The sequence below is a fragment of the Chelonoidis abingdonii genome, chromosome 1 (genome assembly GCF_003597395.2).
Source record: "Chelonoidis abingdonii isolate Lonesome George chromosome 1, CheloAbing_2.0, whole genome shotgun sequence".
Taxonomy (NCBI): domain Eukaryota; kingdom Metazoa; phylum Chordata; order Testudines; family Testudinidae; genus Chelonoidis; species Chelonoidis abingdonii.
The window spans coordinates 142,721,671-142,739,905 of NC_133769.1; the positions used below are offsets into that span (position 1 = coordinate 142,721,671).

The 18,235-nt window shown below is 50.2% G+C and overlaps 1 protein-coding gene across 1 annotated transcript in view; it reads right to left on the reverse strand.

The window, feature by feature from the left end:
* Positions 1 to 2,250: 2,250 nt before the first annotated feature.
* The window catches only part of TEAD4 (TEA domain transcription factor 4), an 82,123-nt gene continuing 66,138 nt past the window's right edge, over positions 2,251 to 18,235 (reverse strand). Inside the window, exons 10-12 of the mRNA XM_075070851.1 lie at positions 7,146 to 7,286; positions 5,499 to 5,651; positions 2,251 to 2,478 (exon numbers count right to left, since the gene is read on the reverse strand). Of these exons, the coding sequence (XP_074926952.1) occupies positions 2,365 to 2,478; positions 5,499 to 5,651; positions 7,146 to 7,286 (408 nt within the window). The 3' untranslated portion in view covers positions 2,251 to 2,364. The remainder of the gene's footprint in view (positions 2,479 to 5,498; positions 5,652 to 7,145; positions 7,287 to 18,235) is intronic.

The window sequence follows — 18,235 nt, forward strand, 5'->3', positions numbered from 1 at the left end:
CCAGCTGAATGACTCAAATGAAGGAGAAAGCTTCTATTTATGCACACAGTGCCATTGGCTGTTGTTCTTCAGTTGAGCTCATTCAACCTCCGGCAGCGTCAGCTGGCAATTAGTGAAAGGCAATCTAGAAAGACACTTTTGTGAGTGTCACAGGGCCTGGGTGGAATAGGCTGGATTTTGCAACATTCCAGAACATGGTGCAGATTCCCTTAAAACACAGGCTGGCAATGCCATAGAAAGCCCTTGTCTCGCTGCTCCAGATATAGCCAGGGCAGTGCCCTACCTCTGTAGTGCTCAGCAAGTGCTTCCCAAGCAACACTGATGCAGTGTGGACAATGGGTCAGGTCACTTTGCCTTCCCATGTGCTCATGTTGGCTAGAATACAATGTTTTTGCATATGCCAAGAGTCTGATGGATGGAAGTGTATGAATCAAATGTGTAAGATACTAAAGTCTTTTTGTTATTTTTCAAGAAATAGTTGAGGTTAAAAGCACCTGTAAAATGTGTTCTGAGACACTGTGCCTGGACATCTGATACTTCATCAGCTCCCCCACTCCCCAACAGCCGCGCAAACGCCTCTCCAAGTCCCTCGCAGCTCCCCGTCAGGATAATTCTTCTCTAACAAGGGACTCCATCACAATGGTAGCATGAGGATCCATGTTTATCATCACTCACTGATGCCAGAGCACATGGCAGTTTACAAGGGGAGAAGAGATGTCTCCAACTGCCTGCCCCACAAACTCATCTGGGCCTCTGAAAATCCAGCTGGGTTTTAATTCTTCTCAACCATCATCACCAATAATAAGGAGCTGGCTGGACAAATTGTGCCCTCAGTGACATGTGTGCAACCCCACAGCCTGCAATGAAACAGGTGTCACTGATTGGATCTTAGTAACCATAGTTTTGCTGGTACACAAGAAGGATCAGATTCCAGCTCCTTGAGCTGTGCGAGCTGTGCAGGGCAAACAGGAGTGAAAAGAAGTAAGAGCTTATTTCAGTCCAAACAGTCAGCAGATGTGACTCTGAATACACATGGGGAGCAAATCTGCTGAGTACATGTTCACGTTTCTGAGCAGAACTGCACTGCAAAGGAAAGAAAGCATCTCAGAAAGAAGAAAGTATCATTCACGCAACCTCAGCATGGTAGGGTAGCTTTACTTCCTTGAGTACTGTAGAAGACCTGAGCAAGCTTGATGCTCAGACAAGTGTAATTGGAAGGAATGTGTGACAGCATGTGTGTGCAAATGCGTACACTTGCATATGTGATTATGTGCGTATGTCTGCTTGCACACATGCATTGCTGTGTGCACACTTGTGCCTGTGCACATCTATTGTACACATCTGTATTCTTGCATCCAACTGTGCAAGGGTGTGTCTGGGCAAGTGTGCTGGCCTGGAGTGCAGACCTGTGGACCTGTGAATACATACATGATGGTGTGTATGTGTACAAGACCAAGCATGTGCATACACAGGACTCAACTTGTGCTTGTGACCCAGCACATGAGATTGTGTGCAAGCATGCAGGTGCACATCTACATGTGTGACCGTATGTCTCTGAATATGAATGTGTGTATGACATACATCTGCATCCTATTATCTCTGAGCTGCTCCGAGGCCTGGTTGCCCCAAATAACATGGAACCCAAAGGGGCAGTTCTCATAGACTCATAGGTCAGAAGGGACCAATATGATCATCTAGTCTGACCTCCTGCACAAGGCAGGCCACAAAACCCTACCCATACACATTTATAACAACCCCTAACCCATGACTGAGTTATTGAAATCCTCAAAATTGTGATTTGAAGACCTCAAGCTGCAGAGAATCCACCAGCAAGCGACCCATGCCCCACGCTGCAGAGGAAGGCGAAAAACCTCCAGGGCCTCTGCCAATCCGCCCTGGAGGAAAATTCCTTCCCGACCCCAAATATGGCGATCAGCTAAACCCTGAGCATGTGGGCAAGACTCACCAGCCAGCACCCAAGAAAGAATTCTCTGCAGTAACTCAGTTCCCATCCCATCCAACATCCCCTCACAGACCATTGAGCAGACTTATCTGCTGATAATCCAAGATCAATTGCCCAAATTAAACTATCCCATCATAACATCCCCTCCATAATCGAGATTGGTAGTGTGGTGTGATGTTGTGTACTTATTTTTCAGTTTCTTTGGTTTCAAGTCTTTTCCCCCATTTACACAAGCCCATGACACTGAACTATTTCATGCTTTCAATCACAAACTAGCTTGAAGATTCTTTTCTGAAAATACACCACGTCTGCAGTTTATTTTTCGGATTGGTATTGGGGGTTAGGCACGGGCGTTTCACTCAGATATACATTCACGGAGGCAGTTCCTGGGCACAGAATCTCTAGTCCTTCACCAGCCGGTAGATGTGATGCTGGGCACCATGTTCACTAGCTGACACCTCAAAAACATACGCTATGCACAGCAAGGTCTCTTGAGTGTCCCTGTTCGTCACAACCTAGACAGGCGAGAAAGGAAGGCAAGAAAGCAAGTGCAATTTTTTCTGTCTCAACTCGTAAATATTCTAACACCTTTAAACGTATCCAGTGTTAAACATAATCCACAGAATGAACAACAGGAAAGATGCACAGTTTAGCAATGACACCCCCAACTGGGTCTGTCTCCAAACACCAGTAATGAGACATCTGCTTGGTACCAATGGGGGAGGGGTGGGACGACTTTCTCACAATGTGAGGACTGAGATGCAGTGGAAGTACGGGAGGAGAAGCGTCCTCAGGACCACAGAGAATGGAAATATCTGGCCAGTGAATAAGCAGCACTCACCAGGCAAGGGGGAAAAATCTTGTCGGGACTGGGAGCAGTGAGCAGCCATGTGTCCTTGGAGGCAGCAGATGTCACTGTTCCCTTGCGAAAGGATGAGTTAGGCTGAGAATTCCCCAGCACTGAGAGGGTGCTGAATGGAAAGATGCCAGTGAAAGTGGGCTCTTAGCAGCTTGTGGAGTGCAGTAGGAGGGGACACCAGGACTTGGAGCCTAATTCACAGTTGAGATGTAAGATCGACTCCCTTATACCTCCCAAAGCCCAGTTACTGGTAGATGAATGGAGGTAAGTGATGCTGAATGAGTTTAACTTACACACCAAGAAGGTGTAAGCAGAAGGTGCCTGGGAATTGCCTACTTGAATTTATACATTCTTACAGCCTCCTGCTTGTTACTTTTCTTACTACATTGATCCCTCCCCCATCCCAGCCCCTCAATAATCTCAGCTACGCTACAGAGTCACTCTCTGTTGTATGCATCCTGCAGTTCCCAGCACAGCTCCCTTAGTGGCTATGTTCTACAGATACCTTTGCCCCGTTCTGTCCTGCAGGAGGAGCCAGGAGGGTCAGAGGCTAAATCCTCACACTGGCAGATGTCACAGTACATGGTCACCACCCCCATGCTGAACTGCCATCGAACCTGTACCTTACGAGGAGCATGGCCACCCCTGCAGACAATGCTCCAGGAGGGAAGGAGCACATTTATTAATTGGTGAATTTTTTAGCTGATTTTGTTGTGTTCTGTTTGATTTTTGTGCCTTATGGCTGAACTAACCATTGTCCTGTGTCTGAGATTCAGAGATGGGAAGTGGCCAGGCTCTGGTCTGGAAGGGGGCATCCCGCTGACCCCTTCCAAGTGCTCCAGGGAGGTAGCAGCCAAATAGACTCCCGTAGCCTCAGCAAGCCAAATTCAGAGGTGTTGCATAAGGCAGGGCATGGATTACATGATGGTACATAGGAGACTACATCTGGAGGGACTCTAAGCTGGTAAAAAACACAGGAGGGGGCTGGAAGAATTTACTGAGACTTGCTTCTGAATTTGGCCCCAGAAGCCAAAGAGCTAAAGCACCTTGTCCCAAGAGAGACCCCTCACGCCCAAGTGGAAGAAGGTGGGGAGGGTGGAAAATTCTCAGACTGCACTCCAGGACCCAAGGCTGTAGGATTATCAGTGCAGGCAGGGCCACCCAGAGGATTCAGGGGGCCTGGGGCAAAACAGGGGAGCTGAGGCGCTTGCACTCACCCGGCGGCGGTCTGGGTCTTCGGAGGCATTTCGGCGGTGGGGGGCCCTTCAGTCACTCCACGTCTTTGGCAGCACTGAAGGGCTCCCCGCCGCCGAAATGCCGCCGAAGACCCGGACCGCCACCAGACTAGGGCTTGTGGGGCCCCTGCGGGGCCCGGGGCAAATTGCCCCACCCCGCGTACCCTGAGTGCAGGATGTGAAAGGCTTTATTGGCCTAGGTGAGATACAGCTGTCTGTGATGGGAGGTGGGGGAGTACCTACGACTGTAAAACCCTGTGGGAAGGAAACGAGATGAGCCGGTATAACAATAGGGCAAGTTCATCTGTAGGTTTACAGGGGCACCGGGGAAGGCTGTGGAAGGAGGTGCGCTGGAAAGTGCTCGTCAGCATGAACTACAGCACACAGACCTTGTCTCTCTCCGCTGTCCCACCTCCTTCCTCTGCTCAGCCTCATCTGTAACACTTGGCATTTACTCAGCAAGCACTTTTCCTCCAAGGATCTAAAAGCTCGATACAAATGTGAAGGACTAAAGCTTCACAAGGCCCTGTGAGGTAGAGAAATGACACTAGCCCTGTCCTACAGATAAGGAAACTAAGCTACAGAGGGGTGATGTGACTTGACCAAGGTCACGGGATTTCCAGGGCAAAGCCAGGAACAAAACCCAGGCCTCCAGATTCCCAATATTGTGTATTAGTCATAGGACTGTCCTTTACAGATCCAGTGAGTGAGAATCCATGCTATGCCTTAAAGAGGCACAGCACAGAATTCACAGTCCAGGGTGGCTTTAAACCACCCTCCTAATTCTTGGCTGCGCCACGGGCTGGAAAGGGCCCAAGTGTAATTTGGACAGCCCTGGGAGCCTAAATTATGGCAACCTCCCAACTCACAGCTTGCCTTCCAGTGCTGCATGGAATCTCTGCAGCAACACGCCCCTTCTGTCCCGCCCTTTATGCCAGGATTTGGGATGGGTCCTGGGAAGGCAGCTTTATGGCTGTCTTCTGCAGTGCCTGAAGTGGAGTAGTCTTCCCCCAGTCACATCCAGGGCTTTGAGGGCTTTTTCATGATGCGCTGGCCCTCTTAAATGGTGTAAAGGGGCCAGAGCAGGGACAATTATTTCACCCTCTGTCTATTGTTGATACAATTGTCTTCTTTATTGCAACTTCTGCCTTCACACCTGGCACAGCTTTTTGGTCTCATCATCTCTCCTTTTTCAAACTTTCTTCATCTCTCCTTTCTCTCCATTGCCCATGCCTCTCATTCTTCTCCCTGTGTTCCCGATCCTATTTATCTGAATAACTGCACCCTGCATAGCTCTGTAAGGGGTGCTGAGGTGCAACTGACACTAAATAAAATTAACTATTGAGCTGTAGGTGGAAATCTTATTTGACTCGCAGCTGGGGACTCTAGGATATGGCTTAAATATTTCAAGGCAACGATAAAAACAATTCAGTGCTCCCACCTGTAAAATAGTAAAGTTCTCCAGCACGCTGTTCATCATGTATTTCTCTGGGAGATGTTTGAGTTTATGGATGAAATTAATCATGTATTCACATAGAGGGGAGCGGTGGATGCGATAGGAATAGTGTCCATTTTCATAGTGTGCGTACTCCGTCTATAGTGTAAAAGAGAAAAGGTGCACACAGGGTCACCACTGTTTTCATTAATGTTACTGATAGTTAAAATAATAATTACCACTTGAATTTTCACACGCTTTACTAACATTTGCTCATTCATCATTCCTTACAATCATCCACTCTGAAGTAGCTTTCCTTGAGCTCTCAATTTTCTCCTGCTTTGATTATTTAAAGAAAACCAAAGGAACATATCTACTGTGGTAATAAGAACAGTTTGCACTATTATAGCGTCTTCGAGCTAAGGACCTCAGAGTACTTTGCTACTATTAATGATTTAAGCTTCCCAATGCCTCTGTGAGATAGATCGGTAGCATTATTCCCATTTCACTGATGGAGAAACTGAGGCACACAAAGGCTGTGACTTGCCTGAGATCACACATCAAGGCAATGGCATATCTGGGAATATACACTCTGAGTCCCAGTCCAGTTCTCCAGCTACCAAACCACACTGCTTCATATTAGCAAGTGGGGATTAAACATTTGAGAAGCTCTTTCATTACTATCACATTTTAGCTTCAGTACATATAAACTTCCCCCAAACTGAAGTGACAAGGGAGGTCATCACTTCTTAGCAACCCTCTTCATTCCCCATATGCCTTCATCTTGTTTTTCCAATAGAATCCTATCTCTCCTCCCATGTGCCAGCACCCCCATTGCAACACTAATTCAGAGGAGGAGGTGCTGCTTCTTGTTCCCTCTTTTGAGATTGCCACGAGGCTCCCAACCTCTGTTGACTCCCGAGCAGTGGGTTGGCTCCTAGCCAGAGATCTGCTCTTGATTTCAATAGACATAGTGAAAAGCAGCAGTTCTGGCTGCATTTTTAAAAAGGTGTAGTACCTATTCCTGTCAAGAGCTTGCTGTTATATGAGGAGCAGTTTATCTTTGTAAACATAAGGTAAAGAAACTTCCTTTGTCTATATATTCTATCTGTTGTTGAGAATCATCCTGCAGACCAGCTGAACACACTGAGCAGGCTAGAGCCATGTGTTTAAAAATCCTGACTCAGGCCCCATAAAATCACAAAAGACTGGCTTAAAAATCATGAATCTATAAAAATAATAATAAATGTGGGGATCTTTCTATTTGCCTTCTGGTTTGTGAGCCCCAAGAGGTCACATTTTCAAGCTTTTCTCCTCAACTATGAGGGCTGGGAACGTCATTGTTTAAAACAATGAAAGCTGAGTCTCTCTCAATCACTGGACTCCAGGAGCTGGCGCTTTAAGAAAAACACCAAATGTTGCAAGACATGTGTGAGAGGGCAACACTACAGCCAGGATCAGGCCCATCCCTGCGTGTCTGACGCACTACACTAAACTGATGCTTCCTGATTTTCAACCTTTTCCAAGCCACCTCCCTGACAAGTGGGTACTTTCTGCCCTCAGAGGCACAGGTGGGGTTCGTGAGTACATGCAAGGGCTGAATTGCACCCCAGAGTACTCTGCACTCAGGGCTCTGCAGCCTTCTTTTCCTACCTCCACTTTCTCCACCACCTGCTTTCCGAAGGAGCACACTTTAGTGGAGCAGGTAATGATCATGTTTTCTGGGCTTTCATATTGGCTGGAAACACCATAGAAAGATCTGGATTCATCTTCAATGTTGGTGTTCAAATCAGCCTTCAGGAAAAAAAGACAAGGATAGTAAACGATTCCCAAGTAGCTCATTAGTTTTGGGTCACCAGCATCAGACACACCACCCAAGGAAAGGGTTCTCCTCTGGCCTCAGGCTTTTGTTTTTTGGGGTCAGGGAGAGGGGAAATCAAGCTGCCAAAGCAGATCAACACGTGTGCCCAAGAAGTGGAGGAAATCTGGGCATGGGACACCTTTTCAAATTTGGATGCCTAAAGTTAGGCATCTAAATTCTGATTTTGACACTTAAATCCCTATTTAGGGTCTTGAAATAGGTATTTGTGGGCTTAACTTAAGTGCACAAGCTATCATTAGGGTCCTAAGTTTGAAGATGTGGTGCTAGACTACTACCACCAGGGGTCACACTAGCCTTATATTCTATCCTGAACAAGAAAAAGAAAAGTTTACAAACCCCTTGCAAAAAACAAAGCAACAGAAAAGGGCATTTAGTTTATTCACCTTAATGAAACAAGAGAACAGAGGGCCTCAAATTCCTCAGTGCCTGATGTGACCAGGTGCTAATTTACTATATTACCTTTCCTCCGATTCCTATGCGCTGGTTCAATCTGTACTATCCCCTTGCAGGGTTAAGGGAAATGGGGAAGAAAATCTGCTTATGCTTCTGGGACTGTGGACTCTATGGCCATGTTGACAGTGCGACTAGAACCAGTGTACTAGGAACACAGTTCTAGCCTGGTTTTCCTGACCTCCAGCTGAGATTTTTATTCAATAATCTGGTTATGGAACCATGCTCTAGACTAGACGCTGGGAGAGCCCACTGTACAGCGCAGCTAGCGTGATTCTCAGAAAAAAACTCCATGGCCACATTGGTCAGAGAAACCTGCTAGAATCCTGTTAAGAAAATCCATAGAATCACAGAAATATAGGGCTAGAAGAGACGTCATGAGGTCAGCTAGTGCATCTCCCCATGCTGAGGTAGGATTAAGATACCTAGACTGTCCCTAAGAGGCATTTGTCTAACCTTTTCTTGGTATCAAAGGATTGCGATCCCACAGCCTCCCCAGTGCTTAACTACCTTTACAGTTGGAAAGTTTTTCCTAACATCCAACCTAAATCTCCTTTGCTGCAAACTAAGCTGATTATTTCTTGTCCTACCCTTGGCGACGGTGGACATGGAGAAAAATTGATTACCATCCTCCTTACACTATGTTTAAACAGAGCTAGAGCTAAGGTGGGATCACAGTGCGGACAGAGTCTTAGTACTGTAAGGGTACGTCCACACTACCCGCCGGATCGGCGGGTAGCTATCGATCTATCAGGGATCGATTTATCGCATCTCGTCTAGACGCGAAAAATCGATCCCCAAACGTGCTCCCATCGACTCTGGAACTCCACCAGGGCGAGGCAGAAGCAGAGTCGACGGGGGAGCCGCAGCCGCTGATCCCGCACCGTGAGCACGGGAGATAAATCGAACTAAGATATGTCGACTTCAGCTACGCTATTCTCGTAGCTGAAGTTGCATATCTTAGATCGATCCCCCTGCCAGCGTAGACCAGGCCTAACAAAGTCAGCAGGTTCTTCCATGACTGCTGTGGCCAGGCCCAGATATAGGAGACTCTGCAATGGCTGTGTTACTCAGGCTAGGAGTTAGAGCTAGGTGGGCAAACTACAGCTGCGGGCCACATCTGACCTGCAGGACCGTTCTGCCCAGCCCTTCAGATCCTGCCTGGGGAGGCTCGCCCCCGGCACCTCCCCTGCTGTGCCCTCTCCCCCACAGCCTCAGCTCACCATGCCGCCAGCACTCTGGGTGGCGGGGCTGCAAGCTCCTGCTGGGCAGCACAGCGGAGTGGCTGGCTCCAGCTGGGCAGCGCGGCTACCAGTCCTGCTGCTCTGAGTGGCATGGTAAGGGGGCAGGGGGCACGGGGGTTGGATAAGGGGAAAGGGATCCCAGGGGACAGTCAGGGGACAGGGAGCAGAGAGAGGTTGGACGGGGAAGAGGTTTGGGAGTGTCAGGGGAGAGGGGGGTTGGATAGGTGTGGGAGTCCAGGAGGGCCTGTCAGGTGATGGGGGTGTGGGTAGGGCTTGGGGCAGTCAGGGGACAAGGAGCAGGGGGGCTGGATGGGTCGGGGTTCTGATGGGGGCAGCCAGGGGGCGGGAAGTGGGAGGAGACCAGGCTGTTTGGGGAGGCACAGCCTTCCCTACCCGGCCCACTATACAGTTTTGGAACCCCAATGTGGCCCTCAGGCCAAAAATTTTGCCTATCCCTAAGTTAGAGAGCCAAGAACCTGGTCTGTCTGCATGTCCGGCAACCACAATAAAGAATCCTTGTCCTGTTCATCACAAGTCCCATCTTTTCTCTACCAGGAGAGATGCTATATGAATCTTTCTCTGAGGCCTCCCGCAAGATGGTGGTGCCACTTTATTACCATTTCCAAGAAGTTAAAATTTTAGCTCCAGAATCAGAAGCCAGGGAGCACAAGCTTGCTGGGGCAGACAAGGACTCCGTGCTACCAAGTGGCCAGCAGGTGCTGGTCCCCACCAAATGCTGGAGCCAACACCACAGAAGAATTCATCGCTTTGCCAATGATGACACAAACAGCATTAGCAGGAAGCTATGTAGAAACGTACAGCATTTCAATCCAATCACATTCCCCTGCTGGTTAACGTACTGCTTCAGGCACATGGAGGGCAAGGAGAAGGAGGAAATGCAATCAACCCTACCATTTATTTCACCAAGTCCAATTTCCATTTCCCACTTAGCACGTCAGCTCCATTGCCCCATCCCTGCTGCCTCCCTCCGCATCTTCACAGGCTGCATTGTGCTGTATGCAATGGATACCTGGAGATTTCTGCCTTCAGGAAACTGTTGGGCTCAGGTAAATACATGATGCCACTGAAAGCTGAGCCAACAAGCCGGTGAAATCCAATCACCATCCATTTTCCCAGAGCACATGTCACAAGTTCAGAGCAACTGCCCCTGTATTTCCCCTTAGTGGTCTAGCAAAGGCACCCACTCACAGGCTTCCAGCTCCCCAGCCAATGCCTTTCTGGATAGAGACTCACATCTCTCTCCCTCCTGACCAGAGTATGCCCAGGCTTCACAGCTCCCTGTCTGCACTGGTTGATTCCCCGCACAGACAGGCTGCCCAAGGACGCCTCCTCACTTTCTCCTCACAGACGGTTAACAGGTGTAATTTGCTACAGTTATAAGGTACCACAGACAGCACTTCTTAAATAAGCCTACTTTATTCTTAAGGTAAAAAGCATATTAAGAAAACATATTAGAAACAATAAAAGAACCACTACACATGCTAATAAGCTTACCAGAGTTAACCCCAACTCTAACATAGATTTTGGTAGGAGCAGTCCTTCAAAGCCCCACCCCAGGGGGTTTCTTTGTGGTTACAAGTTCATCACAGCTTCAGCATAAAACAAGCGCCCAGTCTTATGGGACCTTAGTAGGCCCAGTCCTTCCACCCTACCCATAGGCAGTGGTTCAACCTTTTTATCTGCAGACCCCTTTGGGCATATATTGTTAGTGTATATAGTTAAATTCTGTTCAGTAAATTTTCAGTCTAAGTCTTTCGCGGACCGCTGAGACATAGTTCCGTGGACCAAACCACTGCCTTAAGGATTGGGAGCCTCCATGGACCAGGTGTCCTGTCCATTTGCTGGATCAGCAAAAAGGCCCTGAGCCAGTTTAAAACCAGGCTGTTTACCCAAACCTTTCCTTTGTCTGTCATCCCTGGAGAATCCAGTTTGAACTAGCATATGCGCATCTTTCCAGGGAGATGGCTTCTCTGGAGATGTCACAACTTGGGTGAATTTGCCTAATCATTCCCTGCTTTACCCTCCCCATGGAAATACATGTAATTTCACAACAACACACACACCACTGCATTTTTAATACACTAAACCCTGAAGGTATTAACCCTACTTCAGTGAGATCTAACTTAACTCAGTAAAGCAGAGGTAACCAAACCGCAGATCTTCTACAGTTAAAGTGCGGCTCGTGGAGCCCCTGCCCCACCCCACATTCTCCACCTACCAGACTGAGGCAGGGGGAGCTCAGGGCTTCTGCCCTGCGGCAGGATGGTGGGGCTAGGGGCTTCTGCCTTACAGGGAGGGAGGCTTGAGGCTTCAGCCTCTCCGGAGGTGCCTGCTGGGGCTCGGGGCTTCCACAGGAGCGGGACTGATGCCCCAAGCCCTGGCAGACGGGTCCGGCTTTCAAACATCTGAAGATTATCATATGCAGCTCGGAGGATCAGTAAGTTTGGCCACCCCTGCAATAAAGTTTATCTTAATTCCATAAGGTTTATTCAGGATATTACAGGATATTGTCCATCTGTCACAGCACATACTCAGGACCAAATGACAGATGAGTTTATGGCAAGCTTTGATGAAGTACAGTGGCTACAGGTCTGAATTCTAGCCTAGCAGCTGTAGTCTCCACCCACAATCCTAGGTGAACAAAGATCAAGTCAGTGAAAAAAAATCTGTATTAGTAGAACAGGAAGGTTGCATGGTTGGGCACGCAAGAGTCAAGAAATGTCAGAGTTAAGAACATGCAACCATTGCTCTGCCCCATATAAGTGTGCTCTGTAATACAGTTTTTGGCTACAGTCACACACCATTCCTCAAATTATACAATATAAATGCATAGTTATTACCAAAACCTTCAACAGACATAACATCATTAAATGTTTCTTTATTCTTCTATATGTTACGTAACTCATTTCATTGTCAGAATGGTCTGTCTCATTTTGAGAGACACCAATGTTTTATAGGATATACTGTATATACTTGTTCATAAACTAAATTTTTTTTAGTAAAAAAAGGAAGCACCAGAGAAGGGGGTCGTCTTATGAATGGGTATAGCTGTGAATGAAGTAACCGCCTATAATCCAGTGATATTTTATGTTTATTCGGCACTTTTCAATCCCATGAACTTTGCACACTACAGCTGGGATTTTCATAGAGGCTTTTGGCAGTTAAGCACACAACTCCCATTGAAAATCAATAGAAGTTGAGCACCTATCTACGTTAGTCACCTTTGAACCTCAAGGCCAGTGTTCCCTCTAATTTTTCCCACCCATGTGCGGAATGAATTTTGTTATGTGCATCACTTATGCAGGTGATGAGTGTCACATCACATTCATACTGGTGCACATAACAACATTCATGTGGCGGGGTAGGGCCAAGGGGTTCGGAGTGTGGGAGGGGGTTCAGGGCTGCGGCAGAGGGTTGGGGTGCAGGGGTTTGAGGGCTCTGGCTGGGGGTGCGGGCTCTGGTGTGGGGCAGGAGATGAGGGGTTTGGGATGCAGAAGGGTGCTCTGGGGCTATGGTGGGGAGAGAGGACTCCCCACAGCTCTCTCTCCCTGCAGCAGCACCTGGCTGGGAGAGAGAAGCACCTTTCCCTGCCTCGGCAGCACCACGGCTGGGGCCACAGGATAGGTGCCCCTCCCGCAGCCCTGGCAGGTCCAAGGGCACCCCAGCCCAGGTCGCAGTAGAATTGGGGCTGGGGGAGGTTCAGGCCATGGCAGATTGGAGGCCAGGCTAAGCTGGGACCGGGAGAAGGGCGCTCTTCCCCCAGCAACAGCAGGTCCCTGGGTGGGTTCCCTGAACACCTGCATGGCGCTAAATAGGCTGCTGAGCAGCTTACAGGGAACTTAGCTCCTGGCCCATAGACCAGAACACCATGGACTTTCAGAACCCTCTGGGATTGAAGGCCACAGTGAACTAGCACATAAAATGCTACACAACATTGTAGAAGGAAAATTATGTAGAATGACCCCAGGACAAAATCCTACTGCACCATGGGCTTTTTAATGTCCAACAGAGCTTCAGTTTTTAAGGTACAGTTTGAAAATACTTTCTAAAAGATGCTGTAGCTCAGGGGTTCTCAAACTTCATTGCACCATGATCCCTTTCCACAGGCGCTGACTCCGTGGGGGCTCCAGGGCTGGAGCTCCCACGGGGAAAAACTGGTGGGTGCCTCCCTGCCCTGGCCCAGTTCACCTCTGCCTCCGCCCCGAGCGCGCCTTCCCCACTTCTCCTCCAAGCACTTGCCACAGGAAAACAGCTGTTTCATGGTGTAACAAGCTGTGGGAGGGTGGGGGGAGGAGCAGGAATGCGGCGTGCTCAGCAGAGAAGGTGTGGAAGAGCCGGGGCCAGGGCAGGGATTTGGGGAAGGAATCCAATAGGAGCAGGGAGGGGCAGAGTTGGGTCAGGGACTTTGGGGAAGGGGTAAGAATGGGGGTGGGGAAGGGGCAGGGCAGGGGTGGAGTCAGGGCAGGGCCAGGTGACATGAGCACCCAGCGGCGCCAGGAGAAGTTGGCGCCTATGCCCTCTTCTGACAACAATAACTACTACATGACCCCAACGAGGGTGGGGGGCCAGGGCTGGTGCAACCATTTAGGCAAACTAGGCAGCTGCCTAGTGCGCCTACTGGTTGGAGGTGCCTAAAAGTCCCCTCAGGCGAGGAGGTGGAGGTTAGCTGGGTGGGGGGGCGCGCAGAGTTTGCCGCAATAATGAGGAGGGGGCACACAGGGGGAACCGCTCCCCGCCCCAGCTCACCTCCACTGCCTCCTCCGCTGAGCACACAGCCCAGCTCTAAGTCTCCTCCAATCAGCGCTGCAAGCCTGGGCGGGGAGGAGAATTAGAGCAGCGCCCGCATGCTCAGTGGAGGAGGCGGAGCCGAGGTGAGCTGGTGCGCGGGCTACCCAGGCAGGGTAGCTTCGGGGGAAAGGGGGAAGTCTCCCAGGCATGGGTTAGCTGCCGGGGGGGGAGGGGGGGAGTCTTCCGAAGCAGGGTTAGCTGCCATGGGGGGACGGGGGGAAGGGGTTAGCTGTCGTGGTCGTGGGGTAGCTTCTGCGGGGGGAGGGGGGCTCCCCGGGTAGGGGGCTGAGTTAGCTGCTGTGCGGTGGGCGAGGTTAGCTGTAGGGGTGGCAAGGTGAAAGTTTCACCTAGGGCATGAAACTTCCTTGCACCGGCCCTGTGGGGGGCTGAAGCCTGAGCCCACCCAAGCCCTGCCGCCCCGGGCAGGGGCCAAAGCCAAAGGGCTTCAGCCCCAGGCCGGGGGCCTGTAACTGGAGCCCCACCACCCAAGGCTGAAGCCCTCGGGGTTCGGTTTCTGCTGCAGGAGGTGGGGCGCAGGCTTTGGCTTTGGTGCCGGGCCCCAGCAAGTCTAAGCTAGTCCTGGTGATCCCATTAAAATGGGATTGTGACCCACTTCGGGGTTCCAACCCACAATCTGAGAACTGCTGCTCTAGCTGAAAGAGAAGATACAGGCTTGTTGCAGGATAGGAAAGATCAAGGGACTCACACTGTGTGTACCTATCACATGGTTTGAATCAGTTCCCAGGGACAGTAAAGATCTCAAATCTGATGTGCAGAGCCCGACCGTGTCCCCTCCAGGTCCAGACTTTCTAGCATCCCCTCCAGCAGAACTGAAAGCCTCACTGCTACATTGGGGCCTCCTCTCTCCTCTCCATTTTAGAGCAGTTTCTTCCTCTAAGGAAAAGGTTAGTGCCCAACAGCCCCAGGCTCTCCTATTTCTTCCTGCTCATGTGACTCTCCCATCCCCAGCTCTGCACCAGGTGTCAGGCCTAAGACAGAGATGTTAGATTTACCCTGGCAGGGCTCTCTGATCCTCCAAGCAGGAGGCGGATTATACTAATTATTATTTAAATTGAGCTAATTAATCATCACTACACCTCAGTGGATAGGTATTGATGTCCCCACTTTACCAATGGGGAAACAGGAAGGCTAAGAGACTTCTTTAAGATCTCACGGCAAATAAATGTCAGATCTGGGACAAGAACCTAGGTTTCCTGGCTCCTCATCCTTCATCTAACCCTAAGGCAAGACACAGTGCCTAACGGGCAAGTGAGTTACCCTTTCAGTGCCTTCATTATCCTATTTGCAAAAGGTGACTAAAAACACTAGCTGCTTTGTACATCTATACTGTATTATCACCTGTTGATCGTCAAGGGCTTTACAAAGGTGGGCAAGTTTCATTTGCCTCATTTCGCCACATGCATAATCACATATGGAGGTTTGAAGCAACTTGTTGGAGAGGCACTACTGTGCGGTGGATAAGAATGGATCTTCCATACCAGAGATCTGGGTTCTTTCAGAAACTGTGCTGTGAACAGCCTATGAGAGTTGCAGCACATCACTCAACCTCTGCAACCCCAGGCAGAAAAAGCCTGCACAGAAAGACAGGTCCTGTATTGTGCCCTAAGGGTGCCAGGACTCTGGCTCAGTCTGATCTTCAATGGGAGTGAGATTTACAGTTGACGGCCATCCACTGATAGGATACTAGCTCTGGTCCCATTAGCCCCACACAATGTGTCACTGCTAATTGCCACTGAGGAAATGGTGGTCTGCAAAACAGACCTCCTCCCCTTTGGGGCTTTGAAAGCAAGGCACGGGACTGTGAATTGGACCCAGAATTTAAACGACAGCTAATGCAAAGTGTGGAGTCCTGGTATGAAATCTAGCTATTGTAGGGAAGGGGGAGGGGCAGGGCTGGGGGCTCCTACCATGCACTGGTCTCCAGCTGCTAGTCCCAACAGAGCTGAGGAGGGACAGGACTTCCTCTTCCCAAGCGAGGGTTGTCAGGTGTCCGGTTTTCGACTGGAATGCCCAATCGAAAAGGTACCCTGGCAGCTCCAGTCAGCACTGCTGACCGGGCCATTAAAAGTTTGGTCGAAGGTGCAGTGGGGCTAAGGCAGGATCCCTCGCTCCACATGGCTCCTGGAAGCAGCTGGCATGTCCCACTCCTAGGTGCAGGTGCAGCTGCAGGGGCTCTGCGAGCTGCTCCCTCTACCCAAGCGCTGGCTCTGCAGTTCCCATTGGCTGGGAACCATGGCCAATGGGAGCTGCGGGAGTGGTGCCTGCTGGGGCGGGCAGCACACAGAGCTGCCTGGTCATGCCTCCCTCTGCCTAAGAGCCAGACATGCCAGCCACTTTCAGGAGCTGCCTGAAGTAAGTAATGCCCGGCCGGAGCCTGCACTCTGAATCCCTTCCTGCACCCCAACACCCTGCCCCAGGTTGGAACTCCTCCTGCACCTTAACTACTTTCCAGAGCCCGCACCTCACACCCCCTCCAACACCTCAACACCCTGCCCCAGCCCTGAAACCCCCTGCACCCAAAATCCCTCCCAGAGCCTGCATCCCACACCCCCTTCCCCTTCCCTCACCTCCAAACTCCTCTGCCCCACGCCCACACAGAGCACCCCCCTCCTGGAGCACCCCAAGCCCTCATCCCCAGCTCCCACCAGAGCCCACATCCCACTGGAGCCCCACATCCCCAGCTGGAGCCCTCACCCCCTCCCAAACCCCAACCCCCTGCCTCAGCCCAGAGCACCCCCATGCCCCAAATGACTCATCCTCAGCCCCACCCCAGAGCCCACATCCCCAGCCGGAGCCCTCACTCCCTCCCACACACAACCTCCTGCCCCAGCCTGGTGAAAGTGAGTGAAGGTGGGGGACAGAGGGAGGGCGGATGGAGTTAGCAGAGGGAGGGGCCTTGGAGAAGGGGTGGGGCAGGACGCAGGGCATGGGCATTCAGTTTTGTGTGGTTAGAAAGTTGGCAACCCTATCCACAGCACAGCTGCACTCGGGTACCTCACCCAGCTGCAAGAAGCGCCGCGGCTGCTGCCTTCAGTGCCCAGCTCTGACTATTTGAAAAATCCCATGACCATGAAATAGATCAAAATGGACCGTGAATTTGGTAGGGCCCTGCTCATTACATATTTCTCACTTAGAAGGCAGGCCTATGGAATACGCATCAGCTGCAGTTTACAGATGGTCACCATGGTAGGTTCCATGCAAAACAATAGCCTGGCTTGGAGAAGGTAAAACTTGGGCCTTGATGGCTAGATCCATATCTGAGAGGAAAGGGAGAGGATTTTGGCTAGCCAAAGGTGACAGAAGGCATTTCCAGCCACTAGCGATATCTGGGAATCCAGGAGCAAAGAAGAGTTCAACAAGACTGAAAGACTCCGTGCCACTTTGACAACTGGAGGACAGCTGCCCCTGCTCTTCGACACAGCTCCCTCTGCCAACAAACAATTCCTATGCTGCTGAATGCACATGGCAAGCAAATTGGCTGGAGAAAGTGCATTTTTACAAAGTCCCTTGTTAGAATAGAACAGCTGTTAAAAGTCTGTGCAGTCTTGTTATGAGTCCTTAGCCCATGGGAACTTAATTGGGGTTCTCAGTCCCATTCTCAGTGAAAGGTGCAAACATCATAAAAATCTGCATCATTAATTGCTGCCTTGTTTGCTATCTGCAATGGCAATTAGAGAAGCCAAGGACAGAATGGACTGAGAAACTGAACTGGCCTCTCATCCCCTCCAGGCAGTACCTGCCAGGTGCAGATTTCAGGCACTCTGGTGGGCAGGGCAGTGTGCGTGGGGAAGCGCGCAGTGCTGTTGCTTTGTTCTGTGGGAAAGCAAAGAATTTCAGTCTCCAGTCCTCCCCTCCAGCCCCTTCTATGAGTGTTTAATTCACTTCATGAAAAGAAAGAACTAAACAATTTGATTGGTTTCTAGGCTTTCCTATTGCTGAGGTGAAGAGATTATTATGCTTATTTATCATTGGTTTAGGAAAAGTCTCCTATCAGCCCTTTGGGCAATTCCTCAGCTGCACCTAGTTTTGAATCAGAAAGCTCTGTGCACTTTAAATTAACCCTTGAGTGGCAGCAGGTGGTTTACCTATGCAGACAGCTGCTTTGGGCAGTGCTGGACTCTGATTGCCCATATGGAACTCCCGGTCTCTCATCTTCTTTCCATCTCCCCCCGCCCCGCTCCCGCTTCCCCCCTCCTCTCCANCCCTGGACTCATACGCCACCCCCTGTAAGTTTTACACTGTGAGTGCTCCATTCCAATGGCGTGTGAATCCATAAGAACCCTCCCCCCCTCATGCTATTAATAAACATGCATGTAGCAGGAGGTTCAGGGGGCGAG